This window comes from Opisthocomus hoazin, chromosome 1 (assembly GCF_030867145.1).
Source record: "Opisthocomus hoazin isolate bOpiHoa1 chromosome 1, bOpiHoa1.hap1, whole genome shotgun sequence".
Lineage (NCBI taxonomy): Eukaryota > Metazoa > Chordata > Aves > Opisthocomiformes > Opisthocomidae > Opisthocomus > Opisthocomus hoazin.
Window position 1 is genome coordinate 68,935,562 of NC_134414.1, and position 16,677 is coordinate 68,952,238.

General features: G+C 38.1%; 1 protein-coding gene across 1 annotated transcript; it reads left to right on the plus strand.

Moving 5' to 3' along the window:
• Positions 1 to 767: 767 nt before the first annotated feature.
• Positions 768 to 13,505, plus strand: TNFSF13B (TNF superfamily member 13b). The gene is made up of 6 exons (XM_009933473.2): positions 768 to 1,366; positions 1,450 to 1,555; positions 9,473 to 9,529; positions 9,819 to 9,931; positions 10,028 to 10,178; positions 11,882 to 13,505. Exons 1-6 carry the CDS (start codon positions 1,040 to 1,042, stop codon positions 11,992 to 11,994), a joined length of 867 nt encoding a protein of 288 aa, XP_009931775.2. The 5' UTR covers positions 768 to 1,039; the 3' UTR covers positions 11,995 to 13,505.
• The last annotated feature ends 3,172 nt before the right edge of the window (positions 13,506 to 16,677 follow it).

The window sequence follows — 16,677 nt, forward strand, 5'->3', positions numbered from 1 at the left end:
CTGAAAAACTTTAGTATGCATGTTTAAAGTTGGGGTTTTTTTAAATATCCCATCCTTAGTTTTCACCCCTTCTAGTTCTCCCACCCACTCCAAGTTTCCTTTCCCCGCTTCTCTGTGTCCCCTTTTGCATTAATCCAAGTCCTTGAATTCTGTAGAGAAACTATATTTATTAGACAAGTTTAATAAAAAGTCATCCCTTCTCATAGAATCATAGAATCATAGAATCATAGAATCATAGAATCATTAAGGTTGGAAAAGACCTCTGAGATCGTCAAGTCCAACCGTCAACCCAGCGCCACCATTCATGTTATCATGATGAACCGAACTGCAGAATCTGCAACTTCGTACATCCGAGAGACCAATAATTTGTTACTCCTACCTGAGAATATGTTTCACTATCACGTTTAGGAAACAACAGAAATTTTTGTTTGTATAGGTTGCCCCCTCTGTAGGCATATAGGCACTTTAGATACGAATAGATAGACATTAATATATACAATATATATGTGTGATATATATATATGTATATACACAGTACATCTATGTACCTACATACACACACAGAGGCACGTGCATTGTCGTATGTGAATGTCTTTTAAGTAGCACTGGATAAATGGTGCCAGGAAACTTAACATTGTCTCTGCACTTCTAGATAACGCTTTATAGATTTATCACTAGCGGTACTGGCTATGCCTAAATATAAAGATAGTGGGAAACGGTAATAGCAAGCTGCCATGTAAATAAATAGTTGAAAGTGAAAGGAGGAAGGTAGATTGAGCAAGCAGCTCATGAGAAAGTATTCATTTCCAAAATGCAGCACAGAAGGAAGAAAACTAAACGGAGACAGAATCTCAGACCTCCACTCTGTACATTAAGTTTAATGGTTCTATCGACGGCTTCATATGACAGGAAATGATCTGGGCGTTTTGTTCACATATTCTGGATGCCCTTAGTTTCAGAGAGCAACTGGTAGCATGGATTGCACCTCGGAAGGGGACAGCTGAACTCTCCCTCTGGCTGTAGTGAGGAAAGAGCAGCGATGAAATCCGTGGACTGTGTGCACGTCATCCCGCAGAAGGATACCGCCTCCTCTCCCTCTGCCCCCCCCGGTGCTGCTGCAGGCGCCACGGGACTCTTTTCTGTCGCATTCCTGTGGCTGGCGATGCTCCTGTCCTTTTGCCTTGCAGCAGCGTCTCTTTACCATGTTATCACCCTGAAAACAGAATTAGAAGCTCTGCGCAGCGAGCTGATCTACAGGGTCCAGGCAAGGTCTCTGCTAGACCGGCCACCTGTGTCCCCTGATGAAAGTAAAGCGGGTGCCTCTGTTTCTTCCTTCCTGCAAGCGTCTGCAGCTGGCGCCAGGCAGGTAAGCTGGAGGGGTGGTTTTCGGCTTGCAGGGGATGAGCAAATGTGAGGCTGCTTTCCCTGACTGTCGCTTCTGCCTGTTAGGAGAACAGGCTTCCTGGTCCTGGCCCGACTGGAAGCGTCCGAAAGGAAATCTGGGATGGGAGCAGAGACAGGGGGAGAAGGTCTGTTGTCCATGCAGAAGAAACAGGTAAATAGCACCCGGTGGAACGGGTTGAATGCCACATTTGGATGCCACCGTTGGATGCTGTCTTGAGGAAAGCAGCAGTGATTTACTTATATCTTCTCCTGCCAGCCGATCCCTGCTCCCAGAGCCCATTAAGGTTTTTACAATTATTGCTGAATGAATGGTGCTGACTGTAGGTACATTCTCTTCATGGTTGCCATGCTGTTTAAGGTACCAGATATTCGTGCTATCTGCGGGTTGAACTTTGAACATTAGATCCCGAGTCTGCTTCTCCTAACGGAGATATTTACCGATGCTGCGGTAGGGCTGACTAAGGCGACTTTAAATTCTTCAGATTGTAAATTGCTCAATTCTAAATCCATCATTCTCAGTTCAGTGTAATGCCTAACTTGTTTCTCTCTGACCAGTATTACAGAGGGAAAGCTAGTATAAAAATGCCAAGTCATTTTTCTGGGAAAACATGCTTGTCCTAAAAGGGAGAAGTAACAAGAAAGATCCTTAACTTTAGGGAAGTAGGAGCTTTCAAAGAGAAAGGCTGGCTTGTACCTGTCAAAAGAGGCAGAGTACATGGAATTCAGAAGCTTAGCATCATTTCTGCACTATAACAATCTATTAATATAATTAGCAAAATTAATAAAGGCATGCCTATCCAGTAAGATTTTTTTATCATGGCCTTTTTAAAAGGGGCTCCAGAGAACACTGAAGACTGTCTTCCATAGAAAACATCTGATGTGTATTATAATGTTGGAATATTAATGGGGTATATTTGTTTCTTTTGGGAATAAAATGGCCACACTTGTTTCTTTTTCTCTTTCCAGACATGACGATACCTGATTGATAGGATGAAATACAGAATTTTATTATAACAGTTTGCATACATACTGTAATTGTACCGAGTAACTAAAAATGTTCCTGAGTTGCTAAATCTGTTCAATCCTCTTACAGATACTTCTAGATTATTTTAACTGACGAAAACCAATATCTTAAATTATTAATGGATGAAGTTAAAATGGAGTAATTTGTAGGTAAAGACTAAATCAGACTTTGCTTAAAACGTGCTTTTCGTTGACTATTAATGTGAAATGTATTTCACTTAAGCTTCAACAAGCTAAATGAAATTTATGTTCTAGAGTATAATCGGTGTAATTACCTCCAAGTCTCACAAAAGAGAGTATTCATTTAGGACATCACCCAAGATCCGTAGGTTTAAATGAGGTTGATTTTATTTCATTAGCAATCTTTGGTTCGGGGTCTTGGCTAAGAGTGATTTCACAAACAGGACTGAGGATAAGATGGCTTGAATTTTATTTCTTGTAACCTGTTTCCTATCATGGGAGCCACAGAGCTCCCCTGATCTCCCCACCCTAGCATGCCCCAAATGAAAAATAGTGACCTTTTATACCTAAAGCACAAGTATCTTCAAAAATCAGGAGATGTCTTTTTTGAAATTAATTTTATAGCATCAATACTCTGCCAGTTACCCAGTTCCCTTCCCAGTAGCTTTAATCTTTATTCTTATTGCTATTTGAGGGTGTATGAGGGTGTATGGGAGAGAGGAAGGTTTTGGGGTCCTTAGCTGTGCTTCTGGCAGACATAAGATTCTTCTCATCAGGTAGCCACCTCTGATTATACCTATTTATCTTTCTTCACATAGATTTCTAATCAAGCTACTTCTTTCTGTAAGCTTTTTTTTTAAAGATAGATCTGGCTTTAAAATTATTTAGGATGGATAACAGACAGAGAATACGAACATTCATTTAAAAGGGAAATCTGCCTAGGTTGACCTACTACAAAACTGTTTTCTAACACTGCCATCATATTTTTTTTCTATATTAAAAAAAAGTAAATTACACATCTTGCATTTATGTAAAAGGTAATCTGTTAGACAGGGTTACCTTTTTGCCTACTATAATTACAATGAGTTAAACTTGTCAGAGTTCAGCAAGATGTTACATTTTCTCAGACTTCACTGATGACCATGAACCTACCAGTCAATGTTAAACTTTGTTTTAGCAGAGTGAGTGAGATAAGAGAACCCGATGTTTTTCATGGTGCTGAATTCTGTCTGTTACGTGGTCCCATACACACAATTCCTAGCCCTGCATTTTGATCTTCTCGCATCCATTTCTGGGTACCGGAAACCTGTCAGCCTCCAAATCATGCTGCAGATGCACTGCACTCATTCTGGTACGATGGCAGAGAAGTTACAGTATTGAGTGGAGTGCCTTGTTCTTGTGCTATTTCTGTTTGCTTCAACAGGGTCTCAAAGTAGAGTCTGGTCTCATACTTAATCGTTGACCCATAATTTCACTTTAACATGAACCAATTCATTAGAAGGTAAATACTTGAAAATGTCACAATTGCTTCTCATCAGAGAGCAGAAGTAAAATATAGAACCATTTTTTTTTTGTTATAAATAAAGCTGTGGTTTGATTCTGTTTTATTTTTAAATTTAAATTCTTAATTTCCAGAAATGGATGACCCATGATTCTTTTTTGACCCAGCACAGCCCTTCATGTACACGTGGAATTTCCGATTTTTTTTCTGTTTGCTTGATGTTGTGTTCACAAAAGTGGCCATGAATTAGAATTTTAATTTAAATGACAACTGAGGGAAAATGGATCTAACATAATGTTGTTCTTTCATATTTTTATGGAGTATGCATTTGTCTGTGTTCATCCGGAAAACTATTAGTCATCAGTAGTTTTATGTGCATTTCGTGTCTTGAGAAAATTTCCAGCTCAAGTAGTTTCAAGAGATGGGTTTCAAGCATCAGTTCCAAATACAGCTCTATGGTTAGCAGTCAGAACCAGAGTTCTTGATACAAGGAGTAGGAGTTAATGGGTGATTTTGAAAGGTACATATTATTAATATGCAGGCAGATAGATCATCTAACCACTTCTGGCAAGTGTCATATCAGGACACAAAATAACAGATACATTGTTTCTTATTTACCTGTCTTTTTATAAATTTTGCCTGTAGGGGAACATTGCTACACAACAAAAACCTTTCCTGAATTTTATACCCTGGTCACAATTATCAATTGCCTTGCCTGCGTGTTTCTCTCTAAGTTGTATGTGTGCTTGCGTCCAGGAACAAGATACAGGTCCCACTGCCTGAGCCAGTTCAGTGTACGAATGTCAATTGTCATTTACACACTCTCTTCTGTGCCTCATGCTGATCATTACTGTGGGATTCTGATTCCCCTGGCCAACCAGGGAGGTGAGCACCAGGCCTTCTGTAAACTCAAATTCAGGCAATGTTCTGCTGTGATCAGAAGGGAGCATCCATGCACCGTATTTACTGTGGTGTGTTGAGGTTATCCGTCTCAACCAGTCTGACTGCATGTATGGAAGGAAGTGAGGAGAAATTCTAAGGTATTCCACAAAGCAGTGAAACAGGTTAACCTGGAATGTGACTTGGCTTTTTTTTTTTTACTAGTGGTTCCCAGGTTCTGTCCCAGTATCAGTTGTGCCCACGGGAAATAACTACTGCCATGAAAGCATGGCGTAGAAGTTGTGAGAATTTTGCCATTGTTCTTGGTATAATTGCCTTACTGGCAAATTGGTGCATTTGTTGGTTAGAAGTGTTTTGACTTTGTATGTTGTTGTTTGAGATCTCTGTGAGAGAGGGATAACATGAACTTTTACAAGTGGACTTGACTTCAGCGATCTTTGACTCAAGAAACCTAGCCTTTTGTTACTAGTCTAAACAAATGCCACATACAAAATTCCCCCACCGAATATTCAAAATACTTATTTTATTATTTGAAGAGGGGAAACATAAGAGTTCTCTTAATAAAAAAAAGAGAAAGGCCTACTTCTTGAAAAGACATGTTATTCTTTTTTGTTTCTGCTGACAACAAGTTAACTGAAAAGGAAGTAGGCCCTTCTATGTGAAACGATAGAACAGTGCTTGATACAATGCTTGCAATTTTACATGAAAAATTCTGCAATGAATGATTCAGTGTTGCATGTTATGCAGAACACTATGCAATCAAAAATACACAAAATAGGCTCTAATTTTTAAAAACAATATTCTGCCTTATACTGTATAATAGAAGTCCGCATAAAGTCATCTTAGTTCTTAGTAAATGATTTCCTTGTTGTTCTGATTGGAACTTGTTGCTGGTAATTCTGTTAAGGTCAGAAGAATGCTACCAATTCCTTGAAGACACTTGTTAGCTCTGAGTCATATCTGTAACTGTGACCAAGCCATTTTAATGCAGGAACTGAACAAATCTGCCATATAAAGACTTCATTAAAAATCACCAAATTAACCAGTCTATAAAAATGCACAAGCAAAAAGTTAAAGATCTCTTGTGATGAGAAATGAAGAAGTTGAGGGAAAAGAACTGCAAATTGTTCAAGAATATGTATATAATTTATAAACTGAATTACGTAGTGTTTAAGTATGTTTCAGGAATTCTACAGAGAACAGATCTAGACCAAAGAAAGAACCTAAACAAGCAGGTCTGTTTCTTTAAGCTCAGGGGTTTTGCTCGTTTTTATTTCAGCAAAAATTGAGATGTCTCAGGCCTCATATATCGAAACTTCAAACTTTGTTCATGAGTTCAGAGATAAAAAACTTGAAATTTTGTTTGGAACGATTATGAGGTTAGACTGCAAATTACTAAAATGATTGAGCAAGTTAAATAATACAAAAATTTGCATGGGAGAGCAAATTTTATTTTACCAATATCAGATCTTAAATCATGCAAATATGCAGAAGGCTGTGTTCCCATCCTGCTGCAAAAGCTTGCTTTCTTTTAGAAATTGTGGTTACATTGCTCAACTGGTGGAGAACACATCCTTTCATGTGCTGGCTGTGGTTTATAAAGGCATCTGGAGTCACTAACTTCTTCAGAATTCGCTGTTCTGTTCATGGAAGAAGAGATTCTGAAATGTTCTTCTTCCTAACCACACCCTGCAGAGCAGTTAAAATCAGAAAAAAAAACCTCATCAAAGCAAAGCTATTACATGAACTCACAAGAGGATGAGGCACACTATTATTCTAGATACACTTTGTTTTATACAGCTAGGCTGCATGGTGACACTCAGTCTAGATATTTTTACACATTTTTAAGACATATTTTATGAATCCTGTATTCTGTTTGCATTATTAATTATTCAAAAATACTTTAGACTGCAAACCTGATGCTCAGGTTTGATTTACGCTAGGCTGAAAGGCATTCAGGTAGAGCTTTTGATTTATTCTGCTCAGTACTGATAGTAACTATTCAACCCATATTTTGTTATACATAAATGCTTGACATTGTAATTCAGGTAAGATTTGGGTCCTTCCTGGAATAGAATTGCTAACATTTCTTAACAATGTTAAATTTTTACTGAAAATCCCTGTTAATTTACCATGAAAATATACTCTGTATATCCATATCCCCTCTTTAATGGTAGTGTTGTTTACTCTGAACTTATTAATTACTGAATTTTAAGCATGTAGGTAGTTCCACTGAGATCAAAGTGAAGTGCTTGTATCTACTGTAAATAGTCGTGTCTCAGTCATGGCTTCTGAACATTTTTTTGAAGCACGTTGTTGTTCCATCCCTCAAACACTTTTTTAGATATTATTTGTCCTTTGCGTCTTTAGGTAAAATGGCCACTGTGCTAATCTCTGTTCTCTTTGTTGTCATGAATGAGACTGCTGTATCCGTATTTCTCCATTAAGAGCAAGCTTACTATATTCCATGGAGCCTTATTTCTATCTGCATACACTGAAAAAAGAGACAGTGAGATTTTTTTAGAAAATATATCTAGAGTTGGTTTGTGTTTTAAGAAGATGGAAAAGATGTCAAAATGTACTGAACTTGCTGATTTTAATCACTGTGTAGCAGTTCTCAGCAATGATGACCAGTATTTTAATGCTGCAAATAACTGAAACATAAATATAGATTTACAAATTGTGAATCAGGATACTTTCAAGAATGTCAATGAAGTTTGCAGAGCACGCTTAACAAGAGTTGCTAAAGTAGCCATAACTTTCACTGCTTATGGACACGACGCGTTGGTATCCAGCTGAACAGCAGCTGGTTAGTGTGAGCCATAAGAAACCCTCTCGCTTGGTTAGTGGAAAATCCAGTGGCCACGCTAGAGAGTTCTTTTAGAAGCAGGAATGAGAATTTTGATTTAGATTACTGAAATACTAGGGAATCAGAAAATTCCATTCACTAGGAAGGCACTTTGCTCCAAAGGAGAGTAAACGAATACCTTGTGAAATAAATTGCCTGATGTGCTTTGTTGTGCGACTCTGGAAAATCACATTTTGATTTTAATTGGAAGCTTCTTTTCCAGAAAATTCTGTCACTCACAAGTGTGATAGAAAAATGACTGAAGTGTGATAGAAAAATGACTGAAGTGTGATACGTTTTTTGATTTTGTGTTGGCTTGTTCATTCTATTCCTTATCAGAAGGCAGGGAACTCAGATGCCTTTAAGTCCTCGGTCTCAAAATCTATAGATTTTGGCACATGAGTGATGACTATTGGTAGAACTCAACGACACAATCCTGTGTAGAAGATGCAAGCTGGCAGGATTGCATTCCCAGTAACGTAGGTAGGGCTTGTAGGTTGTGTGATTATTGTGACACTGGAGGGTTCCCCGACGTGTGCTTCAATCTTTGCTGCTAGTTGGCACGGCTGAGTGCTGGTGAGCATCCAGCCCTCTTCTAGCAGCTTCAGGCAGACCCTCTTGGAAAGGAGACTTAGATACAGAGAGAGGCCGCTTTCTGCTCAGATCCTCTCACTACCTGCCGTGCAGCAAGAGGTTTGTGCTGCTGGGCACTTGGTTGCACACGTGAGTATGGCTGGCAGGTGTAGGAACAGGATCCCATGGAGCAGGGCACTGCCCGTTATAGCAAGAGAGGCCAAATCTGACCTGCAACCTTCTGACTTGAAAAGAGGTAAACAAAAATGGAGATGTAGCAATTTATGGCAGAATTTTCTTCTCTTGACTCTGAGTATTGTTTTCTGTCAAGTGCAGTAAATATTGCTACTCTGTTTCCCAGCCTTCAAAGTAGCACTCGAACCAGATGTTTTCATTAAAATCTGCTCTAAGCAAATGCAGCTATACTTTTGTTTTCTTTTATCCTGTTCCCTGACATTTATGCCTAGCAGATTTTTTTACAAGATCTTTGTTTCACTTACGAGCCTATATTTTAACATACCACAATGTTTTTCTTTGATCGAACTCCTAGTTTCTCATTAGTGTCACCAAGCTCTACAGTTCTGAGTAATGCATCAGTTTTGACAGATACTAAGCTATTTGTTATGTGTGCATTAATTTGCTAACAGTCATCTCTGTAACTTCTCTCTTAGTCTCAGTATAGATTGACTGAGTGTGCATATCTGAAAACATGTTGAAAGTACATATATATATGGACTTTGGGAATTTATTTTGAAAGTACCATGTAACCAGTATATATGACTAATTTTTTACAGCAACTATGACCGGCAACTAATTTCTTGAAATTATATAGTAAACATCATTAGAAAATCTGATATCTGTCATAGCTGGTAGGGTTGGGGGTTTTTTTGAGCTTCTGCTTAGAAAATTAACAAGGCTAATTGATCTGATGATTCCTAGCTCATTCAACTTGCTACATTTTACAATTATATTAGGACCAGAGATTACAACAAGCAAGTATTACTCGTGCTACTGTCTCAGATCTCTTGCTTAGTTGCCTGAACTCTGAAAGTTATCTAGTAGGTTTTGTGGTATGAATTTTGTTTTGGCATGTCTGAGTAAGATCTCCATTAAAATCAATAGTTTATGTTTTCAAATGAGTGGTGAGACTGAGAGAAGATTTTTTTCACGTCCTTTCTTTTTTTTTTAAGTAGTTTCAAAAGCGTGCTCTGTTCTACTACAGATTTATATTTCTTCTATTACAAAATGCTTTCACTTTGCAGTGCTGCAGGCCTGCTTGCAACTGATTGCTGACAGCAAAAGTGATATCCAACAGAAAGGTAAGAATATGTTCCATGATTTATAGCTAACTATTCCATGTATTAACTCTCCAGTCCAATTTTATCTAACTGCAAAGAAATAACTGAGTTAAGTCACTGAATTTAAAAAAAAATTAAAAAGAGAGCCCTGCATCTGGACAGCTCTTGCAAATATCCTCTTTTCAGCAGGGAAGTCCAGCTGGTGAGACTGTAAGCCTTGACTAGAAGTCAGCTTTGTTGATTTTTGTCATATGAAAACGAAGAAAGTAACTTTTCTTTCTGGATACTCCAAAATTATTGTTTCTTTCAGATGATTCAAGCATTGTCCCTTGGCTTCTGAGCTTTAAACGTGGAACAGCTCTGGAAGAACAAGGAAATAAAATAGTGATCAAAGAAACAGGATATTTTTTCATATATGGCCAGGTGAGAAAGATCAATTCACTTCAGCATCTGACTTTTTAAGGGATTTTTAATGTCTCCATACAGTATGTTTCAAGCCTGCACCTCTTCATTCTGCAGGTTTTATATACAGATACAACATTTGCTATGGGACACCTAATACAGAGGAAGAAGGCCCACGTGTTTGGTGATGATCTCAGCTTGGTGACATTGTTTCGTTGCATCCAAAATATGCCACAGTCTTATCCGAATAATTCTTGTTATACTGCTGGTAAACATCTAAGTTTTCTTTTCTTTGTTTGCGAACAAACTGTATCAAGTAGAATCTGTAGCGCTGGGTGATTAAGTATTGTGGCAGTTGTAAAGAAAATGAACTGCATTCATGGATCTGGTTAATTGCAGAATTACAGAATAATTTCAAAAAATACGGTTTTGGATAAAGTATTGGCAGTTGGAGGGTATGCATGTAACTTTGGTGACCTGCACAATTACCCTGTCTCCATTGACTGTATAATGTGGTTAGATACTTTTGTGCTTTCGGTTAGATGCCTGAAGCAGGCACGTAGTGTCTTTATTGAAGAACTCAGTTTAACTTAGGGGTTGAATTCCATGTTTAGTTATCCCAATATTTAGGAGATATCATCTGCTTTAAAACAGCATGTATGAATTTTAGTCATCCAATTTTTGCATACCCTACTGTGGGATTTCCAAAGGTATTTCTTATTAGTTTAATTCTCTACTCCTTCTAATGGCTACTGCAGTTTTACTCTTCGGTTAGATGAAAAATAGTTAATTCCTATAAAGGAGGTCTTTCTGACTGTGCAAATCAGAAACATCACAAGAAAGATCAACTGAAATATTTAATGCAAGTCCAGCAGGCTGAATGCTCGATATACATGTGTATTCTTGCAGTAGCATTTAAGCAATTATTGTCGAGGCCTATTAGACCTCATTCGGTAGCTCTCATCTGTCTGTCTTTCCCCCTTAATGGTGGATTTGAGGCTTTTCTCTTTTGTTATTTTCCAGCAAGACTTCTGTGAATAAAATATATCTTTTTTTGCAATGCCTCATAAAAAAAGTAGATGACACTGAGTGATGGAGTTGACTGTTGACAAGTAATGATGTTAAACGAATGGGATGGGGAAGGAAGCTAAATTTTTTTCCAAACAAAAATAAATTAGTTACTTCCTCCTGGCAATTGAGGCTGTCCAAACATTTTCTTTAACTTTCTGTCCCTCCACCCACACGTTCTGGCATCATAATCACCTTCAATTTCATCTATCCTCTTATTTCACCCTTGTATTACTCCTCCCATTTCTTAACTAGGAGCTCTGCTCCGTCCTGCCGCTCCGCAGTTCCTGCTTCCCAAATTCCCACCCTTCTGCTTTCACCTGGAAAACCAAATCTCATGCTGTTGAGCATGTGTCGCAGCAGATGTCAGATGTGCTCTCAGCTCAGTGACTGCAACTTGAAGGCGAGATGATTTCGGTTATCACATCAGCTGATGTGTGGCTGGCAGGAAGCAAACTTTTGTGCTCTGCAGTTGCAGTGGATCAGCTGATGTCTGGTAACTTCATTTGGTCGGTAAAACTCATGAGACCTCCTCCAGAAGTGTGGGAGCAGAGTGGTCTAGGACCAGCAATAACCAGTGCTGACTTTGACAATCACATCACCATAACGTGAAGAATCTGGGTACACCACTGTTATGAAGTTTTGCACTGTTTGCTGAAATGAACTGTGTGCTGAATGCTGAGTACAGAGTGGAAAGTAGATCCAGCTCCACAGAGGTCGTTAAGTGTGAGCTTTGGGTAGGCTGCAATTTCTAAGATTGCGCCTAAAGGTAAAAAAGCACTCATCACAAGTAACAAGCCATGCTTATATTTGTAAGATGTCGTGTAATGACTTTTTGAATACTGTTTATGAAAATAATGTATTTGAAATATTAATTTAAAAATATTCCAAATCTTTTGCCAGGCATTGCAAAATTAGAAGAAGGGGATGAACTTCAACTTACAATACCACGAAGAAGGGCCAAAATATCCTTGGATGGAGATGGTACTTTTTTTGGTGCAGTTAGACTCCTCTGAAGCCCTTGATTTCTGTTATGCTTATTGCAGTTTTCTTCTTTTCCTATGCCTTTGTCAGAAAAAATACTGAATTGTAATAAAGCTGCCAATTCCATCTCTCCCCATCCACCACCAACTTCTGAGAACTTTTCTTCGGTTTAATAAGCGAACCCAAAACAGAAAACGCACCAGACATACTTGTGAGATATAACCATCATGTGATTAACAGAAAACCGATTGATTTTAGACAATGGGAGCACTAAATAACAACTGTGAAGCAATGTTTTTTTGGCTTTGAAACAATTTATTGTCCATCAGACAAATCAAATGAGCTGGCCATAAAATACAGCATAAACAGGACCATTGATTATCAAATTATTATCCATAATTGAAAAGGAAAACTAAAACACAAGTACATCTTACATTTGCTTTATTCCATCAATAAAATATTTGCAGTATAACATATGGGGAGTAAACAACAAACAGTACATTCCTCATAACAAAATGGAGGTGTTCGGTAGATTCTGAGGTGTTTTTTTTTTTTTTTGACACCGAGATTTTGGGGAGGAAGAAGTCTAAATGTATGGGATAATGAAAACAAACCCCTCAGAAATATATAGAATAGTAGCCACTGACTTGCTGCTTCCCTGTGAACAAATGATGTATAAATTACTAAAATCTATTAGTATTTACTGATTAGAACTAATTTTACTGGAAAAAGCACAGGTAAGATGCTTCAGCAGATGAATCTTCAAAGCGTTGCTACTCATCAAGGAATACGTATCTACTTCTATGTAAGCAATGGAGGCATAGAAAGATACACAGTGAGATTAGATACAATGCAGTTGGTAGAATTGGATTTCTGGCTTCATAATTTCTGCAGTCATATATAGATGTGTGTATATATACAGTATATATATGTATATGTATATATAGGAAAGTATGTACACACACAGATATAAGCCTTTGACATTTCGGCATAGAATGTTATCTTCCTTTGAATACTTTATCCAATGGAAATATTAGTACATATGTATTTTTTATTTCTATTGCTTTTTGCTACGATCCATTCTATGCAATGTAGTAAAAAGAAAAATCCAATAAGCCTGGAACCAGCCATACGACTAAGCAAATACATTTGTATCCCAGAAATCTAGGCTCAATCCCTACGTTAACTATAGGCTTTTTCTGCTGTTTGGAATATATTGCTCAACTCTGTTTTACAAAAAAAATCAGACCTGTAGAAAGACTAAATAGATGTATTTTTTATTTGATCTTGTCTGTCTACTCTGTTCAGCAGATACAATTTATGTCTTTTTTACCTCAAGAATCCATGTGTATTGTGTAGTCAAGGTAATAGTGTGGTAATAGTGTGGTCAAGACTTCTAGGAGCTATTGTAATACAAACATTGAATACTTATTCCACTGATCTTCAAAGAAGTGTTGAAGTAGTAAAGGAATAGATAAAATAATATAACCAACCAGTAATGAACTGTACTTCATCTGAAAATACTTTTTAGGGGTTGAGAATTGTGTCGTATAATCTCATTTAGTAAAGAAAAGACACTTTGTATGTTCTGTCTCCTTGTCTGTTTTTATAAATCGTGCTGATTTGATCAAGTTCTCATGGTGATAGACAACAAATAAAAGAGATTTGGAGCTAGGAATTACAGACTATGGTAAACTACCGAAACAATGAATTCAACTTATCTGGGCTTCAAGAAGACATTTCAGCAAGAAGCATATGTGTGTTGGATTACCACATCATTATTATTATTATTATTACTACTACTACTACTATTATTTGATTTTGATGTGCTAAGTTAGCCAAAAATGCATTTTAAATCCTCTACAAGAACCCTCAGTTTAGCCAAAGGTTGTGTGAAGCTGCATGTAGAGAAAACAATTGTTAGCATGCAGTGAGTTGTCTGTTATTACTGACATACATTAGAGATGCCCAAAATCTCTCATCCGAAGCTTGTTGATTTTAGCGTTGTCAGCTTATAGAAAAAAAATGTTGTTACTATTGCTTTCCCAGAGACTTGATGGCTAGAGTTGCAAATTTAACTTCTAGTAAGTCTGTTTCCCCAGTGGTTTCAGTGGGCTTGTGTGTGCTTAGCTTAAGCCAGTTCTGAAGGTGCTTGGCACCTTGGAAGGTGTAGCTTTGATATAAACAGACACAGTGTAATAATTTAAACTTGGAGCACATAGCAAAAATTTTGTGGAGCTAAATCCATTGTCATCACTGCCCTTTTACCTCGCCATATTTCTTCCTTCTGCTGCTGGCAAATGTGGACAGCACAGAACTTTGGGGTTTGGAGTATGGTGTGGCTTGGATGAAAACTTTTGTCTTCTGGACTAAAAGATTTCAAAAGAATTCCCTTCCTTTAGTAGCACAAAACTGAACTTCAAGTTTCTTCACAAAATATGTGGATCATGAGAACTCCCGCATGTGTGCAGAGAGGGCAAGTTAACAGATCGTTCAGATATTTCTTCTGACAAAGCTGGCTATTTTGTTGTTGTTGGGTTAGTTTTTTGCTGGCTTCATGAGAAAACTTGTCTTCTCAAAATTAATCTGCTTCTGCACAAGGTTGAGTTTTAACAGATCAGCATTTTCTGACCAAAGCAGGAAGAAAAGGAGAACACCTCATTCCTGATGGTTCTGCTAACAAACTGGTGATGCAGGAGGTCGCAAGGACCACAATCGTGCTTATGCTTCAGTTATTGGGAGTTACCAAAACTTTCTGCATTTGACAGATGTTATTTAAAGAAGTGTGATAGGTAATAAGTGGGTTCATACCGCATTTTACATTCTTATCAAGGACATCTAGTGTTTAAGATAGGTTCCTGCAAATGCAGCAAACTGTGCAAATACTCTGGTTCTTTTTTGTGTGGTGTTAAGCAGCAGCATGGCAAACATAAGGGACTTGAACATTTTCTTTCGTGAAGAAGCGTGAGCTTGTATCGCTCTTTCTTTTTCAATACCGTGCAGTTGGCAGATATATAGCTGCTTTGAAACATGTAATTTGTATCTTAAACATGAAAATATGTCCGTTATATGACGTGCAGTCACGCACCCTACCGATATACAGAGCATACTCATTACAAGGCTCTCCGAAACCTGTTTCTCTAATTTCTCGGCATTTCCCATTGTAAGACCTTAATTTCAGTTGTCCCACAATTTAGCCAAGTTTACACCACTGTATCTCTGGTTTATGTATAAGTTGAATTGCCTTGGATAACTTCTCCCAAAGTTCTACTCTTATAAAGATGGGGGTAGGACAAATGCATAGTTTGGATTTAATTTTAATGATTTGGCTACTTTTTCTTTGGAAAGATCTAGAGATTCTGTGCTTTGAAAGAAGAAATTTGTGTAATGTGGGATTTGCTTTGTTTTAATTGGGATTTTCTTTCTTCCTTTCTTTCCTGTGCACTCATAGTTTTACAAGGTGTATGCTTTTGAAGAATATTTTATGCTTTCTTATGTTAAGCATATTCTATCTCTATGGAACTTTCAAAAGGGAGAGGAAAATATTCCTAGTAGTTTCGTCTCTTGGCTGAGTCCATGGATTAGCACCGTCAGTAAGATCTAAGGTTGTTTTTCAAGGTCAGTCCAAGCAGGAGTGAGAAGGAACTTGATGCAAACACAGGGAAGAAGGAAGCTAAATATTTGATGTAGAAAGGATCTCATGGAGTTTGTAGATTACACAGAGCCTAGGGGTGATGAGGAAAACAAACCACATTTGGAACTGGACTGCAGAAATTGGAGAGACCCTAACTAAGATTTGATTGCTTGTGAGGTGGAGAGAAATGCAAGGGCATGAAATAGACTGGCTGTAAAAAGCCTGGGAACTCAAGGAGATTGGGCAAAGGCAGCAGCTTTGTGGAAAAAGGGCAAAGGGTTCCTGGGGGAAAGCAAGATAAACACAAATCCACAGTGAGCCCTGTAAGAGCCAAAGACTCACAGCATATTGCTCTGTATTAACAGGAGCATCACCAGTAGATTAAGGGAAGGGGTTTTTTCCCCTTTTCTTGTCACCTTTCAGAGTGTATTTGGGATACTGTGTCCTGGTTTGGACACACTATGCTCCAAATACAAGAAGAATGGTGAGAAACTTGAGGGGGTCCATTTGCAATGCAATGGGGTGGTCGGAGAGGAGCACACACCTGCCCTACTAGGAGGGGCTGAGGGAAATGGGTTTGTCCAGCCTGAAGAAGAGGCTCAGGGGTCCTAATAGCAGGCTTCCAATACCAGTTAGGAGGTTGTCAAGAAAAATCATACCCTTTGAGAGATCCACGCTGGTGTGAGAAGAGACAATGAGCACAAAGCAAACTGGGAAGTTTGTGCTTGATATAAGGAAAAAAATTACCATGGTGTCACGGTCTGTTTGGATCTCTCAAATTTACAGGTCAACATATTCTGTAAATTAAAGCTCATTTTATGAGCTCATTAGGGAACAAAACAAACATGACAAACAAAGGTTCAATGCCCTTTGTACAGACTAGTCTAACATGTGAATTCACTAATTCGTCACTTAAGTCACGAGGTTTCTAACTCACAAGCTCTCTAACTCATAAGTCGCAACTCATAACTTGTAATTCACACACCTATGGGCAAAAGAGTTAGCTAGCTGATGAGAAGAGCACTCATCCTTCCTCCTACATCATGGTGCAGGCATCCCCTGTTTCACACTGGGAAGCATG